Genomic DNA, 15,707 nt, shown 5'->3' with positions numbered 1-15,707 from the left:
GATTTGGGGATGCTTATAACATAACACAATGTCACATATGAATAACATAAATAGCATAGTTTAAAAAAGAAAACACTTTATGCAAAGTTGCAGAATTGTGTGGTTATAAAGGAGATGTGCAAATGATGATGTACAAGTGATAAATTGTGAATGTGTAGTGTGTATGAACACTGCTCACACAAACGTGTACATTTACTGTACATACACACACCTTCATACACTATATGACAGAACGCATGAATCTGAAAAGAAGGCAGGCTAGATTACTGGTCTGAGAGGGCTATGGCTCTGGGAAAGAAACTATTGAGGTATAGTTTTAGTTTGAATTGACCTGAAGTGTTTACCAGAGGGGAGTTTTTGGAGCATGTGATGAGTCCGTGGTGATCCTTTTGACATGATTAGTGACACAAGATGTACTGTATACAGGTCTGCAACAGATGGAAGAGCACAGCCAATTATTTTCTCAGAAGTCCTCACAACACACTGTAATTTATTTTTGGTGTGTCATTGCTGAAACAACCCAGACAACAATGGAGAATGTGATAACACTTTCAATTATTGCTTTGTAAAATTGTACTAGGATTGGTGGGGAAATGTTGAATTTCTTTCGTTGGTGCAAAAACTAAAGAAATGAAACTTAAATAAATTTAACATTCCTTACATACCTGTGTAAACTCAGCAGTTTGGACAGGTATGTACTGTAAGAAATGCTAAATCTTGGAGCCACTGGTCATCCTCTAATTGGGTATATTCTGAAGGTTTACATGACTTAAAAAACTCTTTACTTTCATGCAACGGCTTTCCTAACCTTGCCCAACTTTTACCTCTACTGAACCATTGCACATCAAGGTGACGCAACAAGCTTTTTCCTGCACACACCTATTTCCCTTATAGTTATCATCGACATTTTACATATTTGGCTGATGCCTTTATCCAAGGTGACTTACAACATTTATGGCACAATTGGTTACATTTCTTTTGGTTTAACAATTTGGAGCATGGATAGGTTAAGTGACTTGCTCCTGGTCACGCAGTGTCAGTATCAGGGTTTGGTGTCCAAAGCCTTAACCACTACATCCCACTGCCTGCCTCTAGTTTATCCTTTAGCTTCACATCACATGATTCCGTGTATGGATGACTATTAAAAACGTAAATGGTCAAATTCCCCATTTCTTAGTAATTTTTTTCAAAACGTTCCTGTAGTTGACCAGCTCTGCTTGTGAGACCCTCATATTTATTCTAAAGTAAATTCAGAAATTATTCAAACTTTCTGCATAATTAATTTTGTTGTAGATTTAGTTTTAAATGGATAAATTTGACATTTTTGCTCATCAGTCTACACTTAGTAATCCATAAGGACAAAGTGAAAACTTGCTTTTCAGAAACGTTTGGAAATTTATTAAAAATCGAAAACTGAAATATTCCACTTATGTTAGCATGCAGGCCTTTAATTAAGTATGTTGTAGAACCCTTATTGGCAGCAATTTCAGCTTCAAGTCTTCTTGGGAAAGTCTTGTCAAACTTTGCACACCTGGATTTGGGCTGTTCATCCAATTTTTTTTGTCAGATCTTCTTAAGTTTTCTTACATAGGATGGAAAGTGTCTGTAAACTGCCATCTTTACGTCTTTCCACAGATGTTGTGGCAGAGATGCCTGCATAATAGAAGAAACGGGGAGAGAATTACTGTATTTACGCGTGTACCACGCGCACATTTTTTCCTGAAAATTAGCATTAGAAAATCAGGTGCGCGTCATACACGAGGAAATGTAATGTTTACTTCTTCTGCTTGGGCTTGCTCGCTTGCTTGCACTCTCTCTCTTGCTCGCTTGCTTGCACTCTCTCTCTTGCTCGCGCACTTGCACTCTCTCTCTCTCTCTCGCTTGCTTGTGCTCTCGCACTCTCTCTCGATCGCGCTCTCTCTCTCTTTAAATGCTTCACAATGAGCGTCATACACGGGGCAAAAATTTTTTTTTGTGATTTTCTTTCTAAAAACTTGTGTGCTGAACTTGTATCCTGTGTCTGTCTGGGTTGGGTTTGGGGAGTTGTGTGCCCTCTGCAGGCCACAATGTTCTGTGTAGCTTAAGTATGGGCTTTGGCTGGGCCATTCAAGGATAGACAGAGACTTTTCTTGAAGCCACTCCAGCATTGCCTTGGCTGTATGCTTAGGGTTATTATTGTGCTGAAAGGTGAACCGTGGCCCCAATATGAGGTCATGTACACTCTGGAGCAGGTTTTCTTTAAGAACCTCTCTGTATTTGGTTACATTCATCCTTTCCTCAAGTCTGACCAGTCTCTGCATCCCTGCCATTCAGAAGCATCACCATAGCCTGATGCTGCCACCATCACGCTTTACTGTAGGGTTGGTATTAGGTAGATCATGAGCATTGTCTGGTCCTTACCAGATATAGTGCTTGGAGTACTGTCCAAAGAATTAAATTGTTTGCCTCATCAGACGAGAGAATATATTCCCTCAAGCTATCTGGGTCCTTTAAATGTTGTTTGGCAACAAGTGGGAGTTAGCCACTCTACTAAGGGATCCAGTCCTTCGGTATGAGGGCCTCCTTTTACTTTGGTCTTCCCATACTCCTCTGAGCCCGGGCGAGGTCCTCATCGCTCAGCTGCTCTGTGTCCACATCATCGTCATTATTCTCAGGGACATACTGGCCAGGTAGGGATGTCTGGGCATTCTCCATCTGAGAGGTAACAAGAAAAACACTCGTGGGACACCTTGTCTGTGAGTCTAGCACATACCCCTGTGTGGGCACTGCCCTCTTCTGTACTCCAGGGTGGCCATGTCACTCCCCATGACAACTCCCTTGACAATGACGGCGGTGTACATCCTGCTCCTCCCTGTCTTCCTGGACTGCCTCTTCCCTTTTATTCCCATCGTGGACTGGAGCGATGTGCACATGCTGCTGTGCTACTGTGTACGTGTGGTCTCCCTGCTGTGTTGGATTGGCACAAGAACATTTTTAAACAGGACCCTGCCTTGCAGACTGCCAGGAATCCTGCCAGCTACACCACTTGTGGTCACCAGGGGGCACACCAGCTCCCCAAACCCAACAAAGACAGACACCAGGCACAATTCCAGCAACACACAAGTTTTTTTATTCCACTGTGGGAAACTCTTTTCTTCATTCCCCAGCTGCTCAGGCAACACAGTACACAAGCCCAATAAAACAAGCCTCTTTCTTCTTCTTGTCTCTCTTTCTTTCACTCCTTCTGCTTTGACTCCTCCTTCGATAAGTTTCCTCTTCCTCCCAACTCAGGCTCCTCGAATGAACTGAGGTGGTCCTTTTATGCAGCACCTGGGAGCACTTCAGGTGGCCCATCAGCATTATCTGGAAGTATTCCCTGGGATGGTAGAACTATGCAGCTCCCCCTGGTGGCCCCACAGAACCCAACAGGAATGTCCCAAATTCCAGCTCCCATGGAGCATTGTGGGAATCCAAGGCGCTGCCATCTAGCACTTCGGGGGGAGGCTGTGCCTTGGAAAGGGGCCCGGCTGTCCATCACAATGGTTTTCACTTCAGTTATTCCTTTCACTACAGTTTTTATGTAGCACCATTTCCTAGTCCTTAAAAAAAGAAGCCAAACTTCTTTTATTGCTTTCCGCCTAAGCAGTGCATTTTATAATTTTTACTGTTATTCTAGTTACACAATTTTTTGTTTTGTTTTTTTGTATAGTTATGTCCATTTTTTAACAATCTTTGAATGGCCGAGGCCATGTTTACAGGAGCTATGCCCGTTAATGTTATATGTCGAATAGTGTTGTCAGGTCCCGTCTATAACAGATGGTGGCCTGCTGTACTAATTATCCAAGTTTTTGGATTTCGTTCACTCTATAGTCCATCTTTTTAGAATAATGGATGTGTTATGAGATGCTTCCAAGAAGAATTTCTGTTTTAATTCCTGACTCTTATTTTAGTGTTTCTATATTTATCAGTCTAGTATCTTAATCAGCGCTATGACCCCTGACTGTTTCAAAGACTTGATTTCTGCTTCTTCGTATTTGCTTTCAAACATCTCCTGTTAATTTTTTTTTTTTGTTGGATGTTGTTTTCATGAAAGTCGTTGTAACAGGAACTTGAAGCTTTCACTTCCCTACTCTTTAAAAGTGTCTGCCAAGATTTTTTGCACAATATAATACACATGGTTGTCTGCTGCGTTAAATTGTATATGTTATGTTAGTTGATATATTGTTCACTTGCAGTTTCCTTTATATTTTATTTCCTTTTTATTTTTCTGTTATTCTGAAAATAAAGCAAAAGAAATTCCACATTATTGATGGATGGATGAATAATTGACAATGACAAATAAAATTTAAACTATGAACTATTCTGAATGATTATACATTAGTTACTGCTTTTTTGGTATTTTACATTTCATTTATTTATTTGCTTCTCAAAAAACAAGTAAAAACAAAATGAGAGCATGTAATACAAAATGCAACACATTTTGTGGCCTACTTTGCTTTGAATGTTTTAAATGCCATGTAAACCTTGTCATCCCATTCATTCATCCATCCATTTTTGTAACATGCCTATTCTAAATATAGGGTCATGTAAAGTGGGCATCTACCTTAGCAGCATTAAAGGCCAGACAGGAACTAATCCTGGATTAGGTGCTGGTCCAGTGTAATACACACATTTCTACGCTTCCATGTTTGCTTACACACAGTAAATTTAGAGATACTAACCTAAGACATGCTGTGTATATCTTTGTATTGTGTGAGGTAAATACAATGCTTGTTGTTGACCATGCTTAATATTAAACAAGCAGCTTAACTTAAGGTTATTTAATGTTGTGTGATCGTAATATTTCACTCTGCTTATCCTTTACCTATTTTCTTCAAGGATAAGTGTACTCATCAGGTTTGTTACTGGATCGGTCTACTTTTGCACCTTAAGATTAACACACACACATAGATATACGCATACACACAGACCCTAACCACAACAGTACCCTATGAATGGCGCATACAGAGCTAGTTAATCTCTAGCACTTTAAGCCACACAAGTGCCTTATGACTAACACATACACAACTTGTCACTTTCTTAGCAGTTCAAGAGGCTTACTTATTATTGGCATGAACAACAGATAATGTTTTAAATATATCTCAGACCTAAATATTACTTTGGTCTCTAGGAATATATTCAAACATACAAAGGATCAACATCCTTGACTATAGGCCATTTGTCAACCAAGAATGCCTTACTTTACGTACTGTTCCCTACGACTGGATGGAGCTCACACCCTCAGCCTTAAAAAACCTTTCAGATCAGAGCATATGGCAAACTTCCAACTGCTCCAGGTGCTGTTAATAAAATTTACCTTATTACCTCAATCACTTTAAATATGAAGACAAAGTATAGAAAGTTAAAAGCAGCATAGTATTTATTACATGAATAATAATAACAAATAGAACAAGGAATAATAGAAAATAAGATTGATAGTAAAGTCTGGATATTGTCATTAGGAAAAGCTTACGAAAAAGTAAAGATGTTAAAGATGAATGTCCCAGGTGGCTTGTGATCTAGCACTCACAGTTGTTCATGAGATGCTTTGCTGACAATCTTCTGATGTCACTCTTCTGTCGTTGCTCTTCTTCTGACGTTGCTCTTTTTGAGTATGTCCATTTTTCCAAGCAATCAAATGTGTAATGTTTTAAGAATCTCCTGTCTCAAGCTGTAAACTGGTTTGGTCATTTCTAGTCCCATGGCATCTCCTCCTGTTCACAGGTTGTAAAGTAATTGAGTACAGCTTGAAGCCTCGACATGTCTTCCTTTCCCAAGCTCCAAACCAATTTAGTCGTGGTACCCAGCTCTTCACAAGTGATAAAATCATCAATACAGCTTGAGGCATTTTCTGAATTGCTGGTCAGTTCAAACAGATATTACTGTGATTGATACTGGTACAATTCACCAAAACAGAATGCTTTGATGTTAAACTGCCCATGCAAGTGTCCTATATTTAAGTTCATCTTGTTTTGTCTTGAGAAAAATATAATGAAAATGCAGACATAAATTTGCAGATTTTACACGCCACAACAAATGTCAATTTTGTTGTGTTTTTAAATATAAACATCAGTCTATTTGAATAAATTAGGTAATATGCATAAGAATTAATTAAAATTGCATATAGTAAATTACAGATACACCCACCCTAATGAGACTGATGAAATTTGGAAAAAAATAATGCACAACAGAGTTACCACAGTTTTCTCCATTTCTTTTTCCTCTGTAGAGAGTTTAAGCTGACAATGTTGAGGAGATTACCAGAAGATGCCTTTTCTGGACTCTACGATCTCCAGAGCATGTATGTACCTCATTGGTATTTATTTGATGATGCTATATATATATATATATATATATATATATATATATATATATATATTTATATATATATATATATATATATATATATATATATATATGTGTAATGGGTATTGAAACATTTTTGTTCACCCAAGCCTCCTGACCTTACCATCAGACTCACATTTCTTTGCTATCTTGTGAAGTACTTTGAGCTACATCTTTTGGATGAAAATGTGCAATAGAAATAAGTTTTATTGTTGTAAAATATTCAGGAAGTTGGTCAAATATTCAAAAGTGCTTCAGTTTTACAGAAAATTGTTTGCTTCAATAGGCATTAGTATTTGTAAGATGTATAAATCTATTTTCATTTACAGCATATAAGAAAATCACCAGTGAGGAAATAAAGAAGTAAGGTTACCACACAAAGAACTTATTCCTTATCTTCACATAAATTAGGTATGTCATGAGAAAAAAAATCATAGAAAAATACCAAAGGCATGGGGAGGAACGATCTCCTCAGTCTGTCAGTGGAGCAGGATGGTGGCAGCAGTCTGTCACTGAAGTTACTCCTCTGCCTGGAGATGACACTGTTCAGTGGATGCAGTGGATTCTTCATGAGTGACAGGAGTTTGCTTAGTGCCCGTCGCTCTGCTACAGATGTTAAACCTTGTCCTTTTAGAATTATTGCATATGAAGTTTGTTCTTTGTGCTTTGAAATACTTCCTAATATGTTGAAAAATTCTATAATCTTTAATGTGGTAGGCTACTTAGCAGGACATAACAGATTAAGAAAACCTGAACCTAGCCAGTGTAGCTGTGTGTATGCAGCAACCGTCCTTTAAAATCATGACTTGTTGGTATTTCACAGATTTGTTACCATCTATTTATTGTTATTTACTATATTTCGCCAGTTACAGATCTAAATAAATTAAAGTTCTTTCTGGAACATTCATGTGGATGGGTCTTGGGAGCCAGAAATGGTTCCCCTATGGTATCATTCTAAATGTACCACTCTGGCACTTTTATTTCTAAGAGTGTATTCCCAGCTGTCATCTATGTGGAGTGTGCATGGTCTCCCCTGTGTCTCAGAGTTTGTCCAGGTACTCCGGTAGTACCTGCAGGTAGGTGAATTAGTGACTCTAGTACCTGCAGTGTGAGTAAATGTAGGTGTGTGGAAGGGTGCCCTGCAATGGAGTCGTGTCCTGGCCAGGGTGCTTGACAGCTTCTGCCCAGTGTGACCGAGTGCAGCCCTGAACTTGATTATGTGTTTGAGAATGTATTTTAGTATATATGTACATGTAGTATAAATGGCATTTGTCTCTTTGAGGGACTTTCTACACTAAGTCATGTAAATATAATCTAATACTAATAGAATTGGCTATTTGTCAGTTTTCTACTGTAATTTGCTTTCCTGTATCATAAGAAATCAAATATAAAGTGTATGTCACATTGCCACATTATCATTAAGACTCAACTGGAACAGCCTTTCATACAAAGTAGATTCAATGGTTCGCTGTAGTTTTTGTGGCCAAATCTGCAAGTCTAAATTATTATTGTACATTATTAATAACTAGTGTTGATCAGTGAAATTTGCCAAAGTGTTTTTTGCAGCAGCTATGCAGCATTCGCCGGTCACCTTGTTCACCAAATATTTTCCTGGAAATTTACAGTGTGGTCAACGTAGACTAACATTTTTCCCCAAGTCCCATGAAGCATTTGTGAGGCCAGCGTGACATCACAGAGCTGTCGCAACCATTCGCAGAACATTCATGCATGCATGATGTCAGTATTCATGTGCTTCACATGAATTTGCACTGCACAGGTGTTAAAAAAATCTTAAGTATTTTCATTTGAAGGATACATTAGTTAACCATAATGAGAATATTATAAGTACTGCCACATATATATAATACTGATCCTGCTGCTCCACGTGGCTAATTTTGTATGTCGACTGAATTCATATGCAATTAGCCACTCAACCAGTGATGAGTTAAAAAGGTGCTCTCCCCATCCAACACCCCGAGTCTGAAAGCACGTGACACCCTGTGAAATAATAATAAAACTTAAAGATATATTGCTATTTACATGCCATTTCTATCTACTTGATGGAAGGAAAAACAGCGAAGCATCTACACAGATAGTTTGGAAACAAAAAAGAGGTGCCAGCTGCGTGGACGTCACTGTGTATTAGATGCATGCCAGTCAAAGTGCAACTTCAAACCCCAAAGATTGGAACTCTGCGAGTGCAATGATATGTTTGTTTTTTTTTTACTTATTTCTAGTTTGTGGCCATTTGTTGTATTTTATTTGTGGTTATTGAAACATTCATGGCGTTTGTTGTTTGAGGTATGGTAGTGCAGTGGTTGGCACTGCCACCTCACAGCTCAGGTCACATTTTTGGACAAAATATTCAGTCCAGCATAATTGGCAGATGCTTCCTTTGTCCTCAGGGGCACTTAAAGGTCCACTGCACCATTATAATCCACTCAAAACTACTCTGGTTCCTCCTTTCCTGTTGACTTCAATGCGAATCATGGTGATGCAAGGGATTCACTCTTCACTAGAAGTGAGACAGAAGGACATTCTGGTGGATGTAGATAATTGAATTATTTTTTTTCCACTGTATAATGAAAGCATCTTTAAATTTTAAGAAATATAAAAGCTAACTTCAGCAGATGTAAACCAGTCTTGAGAAGAATGTGACAGAAACTGGAAGAATATATTGACAAGTCCAAGAAAAGATAAAGCTGATACATAACATACAGGTACATCCTGTTCAGAGACGGAAATGACTAACTAAAGCTGGGCTAACTGACTGGAGGGCTCACGAATGTAGAACCAAGTGTAAATGACAGGGACATTTCTTTTCATCTTTTTCAAGAGTGAACATGAGAAGATCTAATGGATCTGTAACTGGTGTTTTCTAATTTATCGTTCTATAGGATGGATGCAATGGTGATTTTGATTGTGGTGTTTTTCTTCATTACTGTTTGTAATTGATTTTCATTTTATGAGACAAACACTATTATCCTAAAGTGCTTTTTAGTGAACTATTATTATCAGTGCAATATGAAATAATATACATTGCATGTATATTGCAGAACACCATGTGTAAAGATCCATCCAAGACAATTTCACAGCTACAGTGCAATCCTGGCAGCACTGGTCATTGGCAGGTATCAGCCCTAAATGGGCAGCCATTCTATTATAGACTTGCCAATTTATAATACTCCATTAATCTAATACACACATTTTGAATCAGATTAAATTAGATATACTTTGGTAATCACAAGGGGAAATTTAGATGCATAAAGCAAGAGAAACAGAAAGAGAAAAAAATAAAGTTTCATATGTCATAAAATGCAATCAATCACTCAATCAATCAGTCAATAAATAAATAATGTAAATTGTGCAAAAATTGCAAAATGAATGTAAAGGGTATGAGCATTCAGATTTGGGGGATCAGGAGGAAGCATTGAATTGCCTGATAGCAGTGGAGGAAAACGACTCCCAGAGGCGCTTCTTAGCATACCAGGTGGAGTGAGTCTGTGGCTAAAAGTGCTCCAATATAGTGCCTCCTGGAGAGGATGGAGGGGATTTTTCATGATGGCATCCAGTTATGCCACAGTCCTCTTTTCTGCAACAATTTCCAGTGTGTCCAGGGTTTGCCCTGTGATGTAGCAAGTTTTCCTGATACGTTTGTTCAGGCATTGTGCTTCTTTTGAGCTCAAGATGCTTCCCCAGGAGATCACAGTGTTGAACACCACACAGGCTACTATGGACTGATAGAATATTTCCAGAAACTTGCTGCACACATGAACATACCCGAGTCTCCTTAGGATATACCGTCTGCTCTGGCCCTTCTTGTACAGCATCTCTGTGATATCAGACCAGACCTATTTTTGTTTATGTGAACCTCCAGGTACTTGAAGCTCTGCACCATTTCCTCATCTTCCCTCTGGATGGTGACTGGTATCAGCAACTGTTTGGCATGCCGGATGTTCACCACCAGATCTTTTGTCCTACTGATGTTGAGTTGCAGGTGGTTCTCCCTGCACCACAAGATGAAGTCCTTCACACACTGCGGTACTCTGGGGAACACTCACATGGCCAGAAGAAGTGCATGCAGCCTTAACAGACTGACTGCACTGAGAGTTGACCTAGGCTTCTGGAGCTGGGGCAGTGCTAATTTTACTGAAAAGGCCTTCTGGCTTTAGGCTAAAAGGCACACTGTACTCATTTTATAACCAAAGCTTTAAATAACATTCAATCCCAATTCCAAAAAAAGTTAAGACAGTATGGAAAATGCTAATAAAAAAAAAATGTAATTTCACCTAGCACTATATTGAAATCACATCAAAAGCACATTATTTGATGTTTTACCTTGTCAGTTTCATTTTTTAAAAATATACACACAAAAAAGGTTTAGGGCAGCCACCCGTATATTGTCCCTGGCTGCAAAAGGGTATAAATAATCGCACTGATATGCATAGAACAGAGTTCAAGACTGAACTGAGCAGAGAAGGAAGTGGTCTTTTATTTAAGGCAGAGAACTGGAAATGATGTCATTAAGGGCTGGAGCCAGAAGTGATGTCTGTCTTGGGGCCGGAACCGGACGTAGTGTCTTTGAGGTTGAATCAGGTAGAATTTCCCGTATTTGGTCTGCAAAAACAACAGAGAAAGGTTTAGTTAACCCCGCCACCTCCTGACCTGGCATGGACTTGTCAAATCTGATGATTTCAATACACTCCAAATATGTTTTTATCACTGTGTACCATCACCATTTGTTTCAATAAAACCAATTAAGCATCTTGGCACTGAAGACACAAGTTGGTTAAGTTTAGCAAGTAGGAATTTCCCCCAATTCATCCCTTGTGCTGGTCTTCAGCTGTACAGTTGTACAGGGCCTTTGTTGCTGTATATTACACTTCATAATGTGCCACACATTCTCAGTCAGACGCTGCTCACAACTGCAGGCAAGCCAGTCTTGTACCTGCACTCTCTGCTTACACAGCCATGGAGTTGTAATCCATGCAGAATGTGGTTTGGCGTTGTCTCGCTGGAACATTTAGGGATGTCAGTGGAAACAAAGGTGTCTGGGTGGCAAAATATGTTGCTCCAAAAATTTGTACCTATCCATTGCATTAGTAGTGTGCTCACTACTATTACTACTACTACTACTAATAATAATAATAATAATACTTATTTATTTCTTTCTAGCCGGAAACTCCCAACCTCGCGCACTAGCTCAGGCTCCTTCCCCTTCAGAGAGGTGACATTCCACATCCCAAAAGCCAGCTTCTGTAGCTGAGGATTGGACCGCCAAGGTCCTCGCCTTCAGCCACCACCTGACTCACACTGCACCCAACATCCTTGGCCCCTTCTACAGATGGTGAGCCCATGGGAAGGGAGACCCACGTTGCCTCTTTGGGCTGTGCCCGGCAAAGCCCATGTGTGCAGGCCCAACCACCAGACGCTCGCCATTGTACCCGACCTTCCAGGCCTGGCTACAGAGGAGGGCCCCGGTGACCCACGTCCGGGCGAGGGAAAATGCCATCCAATGTTTGTATGCATCATAGGAGGTTTTCTGAATTTCTGACTTTGTCACGTCCCTCGCCTAGGACCAGTTTGCTTTGGGTGACCCTACCAGGGGCATAAAGCCCCCGACAACAGAGCTTCTAGGATCATTGGGACACGCAAACCCCTCCACCACGATAAGGTGGCGGCTCTCAGTCTCCTTGAGAGGGGCTGGACTCTACCACTCTGGAGTTGCCCCTGGTTAGAGGCGCCGAGCGGGTGTGGGCATACTTATTGCCCCCAGACTTGGAGCCTGTTCATTGGGGTTCACTCCAGTAGATGAGAGGGTAGTCTTCCTCCGCTTTCGGGTGGGGGGACGAGTCCTAACTGTTGTTTGCGTTTATGCGCCGAACAGCAGTTTGGAGAACCCAGCCTTTTTGGAGTCCCTGGAGGGGTTGCTAGAGGGCGCATCTGCTGGGGACTCCCTCGTTCTGCTGGGAGACTTCAATGCTCACGTGGGCATGTGACAGTGAGACCTGGAAGGGCATGATTGGGAAGAATGGCCCCCCCGATCTGAACCTGAGTGGTGTTTTGTTATTGGACTTCTGTGCTTGTCACGGATTGTCCATAACGAACACTATGTTCAGGTATAGGGATGTCCATATGTGCACCTGGTACCAGGACACCCTAGGCCTCAGTTCAATGATCAACTTTATGGTCGTATCATCGGACTTGCGGCCACATGTCTTGGACACTCAGGCGAAGAGAGGGGCTTAGCTGTCAACTGATCACCAGCTTATGGTGAGTTGGCTTCGATGGTGGGGGAGGATGCCGGTCAGGCCTGGCAGGCCCAAACGTATTGTGGGGGTCTGCTCAGAACGTCTGGCAGAGTCCCCTGTCAGAAGTAGCTTCAACTCCCACCTCCGGCAGAACTTTGACCACGTCCCAAGGGAGGTGGGGGACATTGAGTCTGAATGGGCCATGTTCCGTGCCTGTCGTGGTGGCAATCCCCAAACCTGTTGGTGGACACCGGCGGTGAGGGATGCCGTCAAGCTGAAGAAGGAGTCCTAAAGGTGTCCGCAGTGATGCGGGTTCTGCATCGGTCTTTTGTGGTGAAAAAGGAGCTGAGCCTAAAGGCAAACCAGTCGATCTATGTTCCTACCCTCACCTAAGGTCATGAGCTATTGGTAGTGACCAAAAGAACGAGATTGCAAATACAAGCGGCTGAAATGAGTTTCCTATGCAGGGTGTCTGGGCTTTCCCTTAAAGATAGGGTGAGAAGCTTGGTCATCTGAGAGGAGCTCAGAGTAGAGCCACTGCTCCTCCCCGCATTGAGTCAGATGAGGTGGCTCGGGCATCTGATCAGGATGCCTCCTGGACACCTCCCTGGTGAGGTGTTCTGGGCATGTCTAACCATGAGGAGACCCTGGGGAAGACCCAGGAGGGAACGTCTTGGAATTCCCCTGGAAGAGCTAATAGAAGTAGCTAGGGATAGGGAAGTCTAGGCATCTCTGCTCAAGCTGCTGCCTCCGTGACCCAATCTTGGATAAGCTGAAGAGGATGGATGGATGGATGGATTTATTTATTTAGCACTTTTCTCACTTTTTCATTACATTTCAGAGAGAGTCGAGCCACTTCAGCCACCACCAATGTGTAGCATCCACCTGGATTATATGGCAGCAGCCATTTTTGCCCCAGTACACTTACTACACATTAGCTGTTAGGTGGAGAAGTGGTGGGAGAGATAGCCAGTCAGATGCAGGGGATGATTAAGGGTCAGAATAATGAGGCCATGGTGGGCAATTTAGCCAGGACATCAAGATTCACCCTCCTCTTTACAAAGAATGCCCAGGGATCTTTTGTGGCCACAAAGAGTCAGAATCTCGGTTTTCTGTCTCATCTGAAGGAAGGCACCATTTTTACAGCATAATGTCCCCTTCACTGTACTGGGGCATTTAGATATTCATTCAGACCACAGGGTAAGTACCCCCTGCTAGCTTCACCAACACCTCTTCCTGCATCAATCCAAGCTTTTTCTGGATGGTCTACTATCCAAGTACTGGCCGGTTCCAAACATTCTTAGCTTCAGGTGGATGACTTGTTATGAAGTGCACTGACACACCACATTGCCATGACTGATGATGGTATTTGGACCTGATGCTGATAACAGCTTGAATGACCCTTTTTGTCTTTGTTCTAGAGAACATGATGGCTGTTTTTTCCAAAATCTCTTTCAAATGTTGACAGCACTTGAAGTAATCAAACTAGGACAGTTAATATACTGCACTGCCAGCGTAAGTATCTTCACTCCAGTAACATCACTCGATGTAACCTCAGAGTTCCATTAGTTAGAAACCCATGCATGAAATGGCTGTGCCAGTAATAATATGTATTGCGGTAAAATAAAAATAAATAATTTTTATTGTGCCATAATATTAATTCATAACCTAAATAACTGAATATTTGAAATCTCCATATTTAAATATATAATAATAATAATAATAATAATGCATTTTATTTCAAGGTACCTTTCTAAACACTCAAGGACACTGTACAGATAATAAAATCATAAAACCAACAAAAACATGCATGTACACATACACATATACATACAGCATATCGATATCTATGGAACTGAAAATACAGCAATAAGAATACAGCCTAAGGTCATGTAGTGTAAGCTAATCTAAATAGATAAGTCTTAAGATGATATCTGAGAATAGGTAGGGAATCTGTGACCCGAATGTTTTGTGGTAGTGAGTTCCAGAGACGAGGAGCACTACGACTAAATGCCCTGGAGCCCATGGTGATCAGGCTTGCGGGTTGGGGTGATGAGAAGGCCAGAAGTAGAGGACCTAAGAGTGCGGTTCAGTGTATGAACATGTATGAGGTCAGATAGGCATAATGGAGCAAATTTATAAAGTGTTTTAAAGGTAAGTAGAAGGATTTTAAAATCAATGCAAAATTTTACAGGAAGCCAATAAAGCTGTTTAAGAGATGAGGTAATGTACTGCATGGAAGAGGTCAGAGTTATAATACGGGCAGCTGAATTCTGGAGTTTATGGAGAAGCTTAAGTGGGAGACCAAAGAGAACATAATTATAATAATCAATGTAGGAAGTGACCAATGCATGAGTAAGGATGGCGGTGCTATTTAGTGTAAGGGAGGGTCGAAGGGGTGCGGTTCTACGGAGATGAAAACAAGATGACCATGTAACATTATTGATATGGGATTCAAAAGACAGAGTACTATCAAAGAAAACCCCCAAACTCTTAACCTGAGAGGAGAGATAGACTGATGTACCATCAATGTTAAGCGAAAAATTATTAGATTTTAGTAAAGCAGACTTGGAGCCAATGAGGAGAATCTCTGTCTTATGGCTATTGAGTTGGAGGAAATTAGAAGAAAACCAAGATTTTACCTCAAATACACAGTTATTGAGACAAGAAGGAGAAAGGACAGAGTTGGGCTTTGTAGATACTGTATATAGAGCTGAGTATCATCAGCATACAATGAAAATCAATTCCAGATTTCTTAAAAATGCCACCTAAAGGGAGTAGATATATTAAAAACAGTAAGGGGCCAAGCACCGATCCCTGGGGAACACCACTAGTGACTGGGAGGGATTGTAATTGAGAGTTTTTTAGATGAACAAACTGAGTACGATTAGATAGGTATGAAGTAAACCATATAAAAGGAGTATCGGTAACAACAATGGCAGCTAACCAATTCAACAAAATAGTATGTGAAACAATATCAAAGGCAGCGCTCAGATCGAGTACCACAAGGATTGTTAAAAGCCCATCATATGTAAAACAGGCAGAGAATTCCATGAGGAACAAAATAACTGAAGTCAGGAAAATTTCATGCAA

At 40.8% G+C, this 15,707-nt stretch overlaps 1 protein-coding gene across 3 annotated transcripts in view; it reads left to right on the top strand.

Annotated features, from left to right (window-relative positions):
* The window catches only part of fshr (follicle stimulating hormone receptor), a 163,999-nt gene that overhangs the window by 76,307 nt on the left and 71,985 nt on the right, over positions 1 to 15,707 (top strand). For all 3 annotated transcript variants that reach the window (XM_039738684.1, XM_039738683.1, XM_039738685.1), the window contains one exon: positions 6,248 to 6,319. In XM_039738684.1, coding sequence (XP_039594618.1) covers positions 6,248 to 6,319 — 72 coding nt within the window. The remainder of the gene's footprint in view (positions 1 to 6,247; positions 6,320 to 15,707) is intronic.

The sequence above is a fragment of the Polypterus senegalus genome, chromosome 16 (genome assembly GCF_016835505.1).
Source record: "Polypterus senegalus isolate Bchr_013 chromosome 16, ASM1683550v1, whole genome shotgun sequence".
Taxonomy (NCBI): Eukaryota; Metazoa; Chordata; class Cladistia; order Polypteriformes; family Polypteridae; genus Polypterus; species Polypterus senegalus.
Note: the sequence above shows the minus strand (reverse complement) of the source record. Positions and strands in the feature narration are given on the sequence as shown.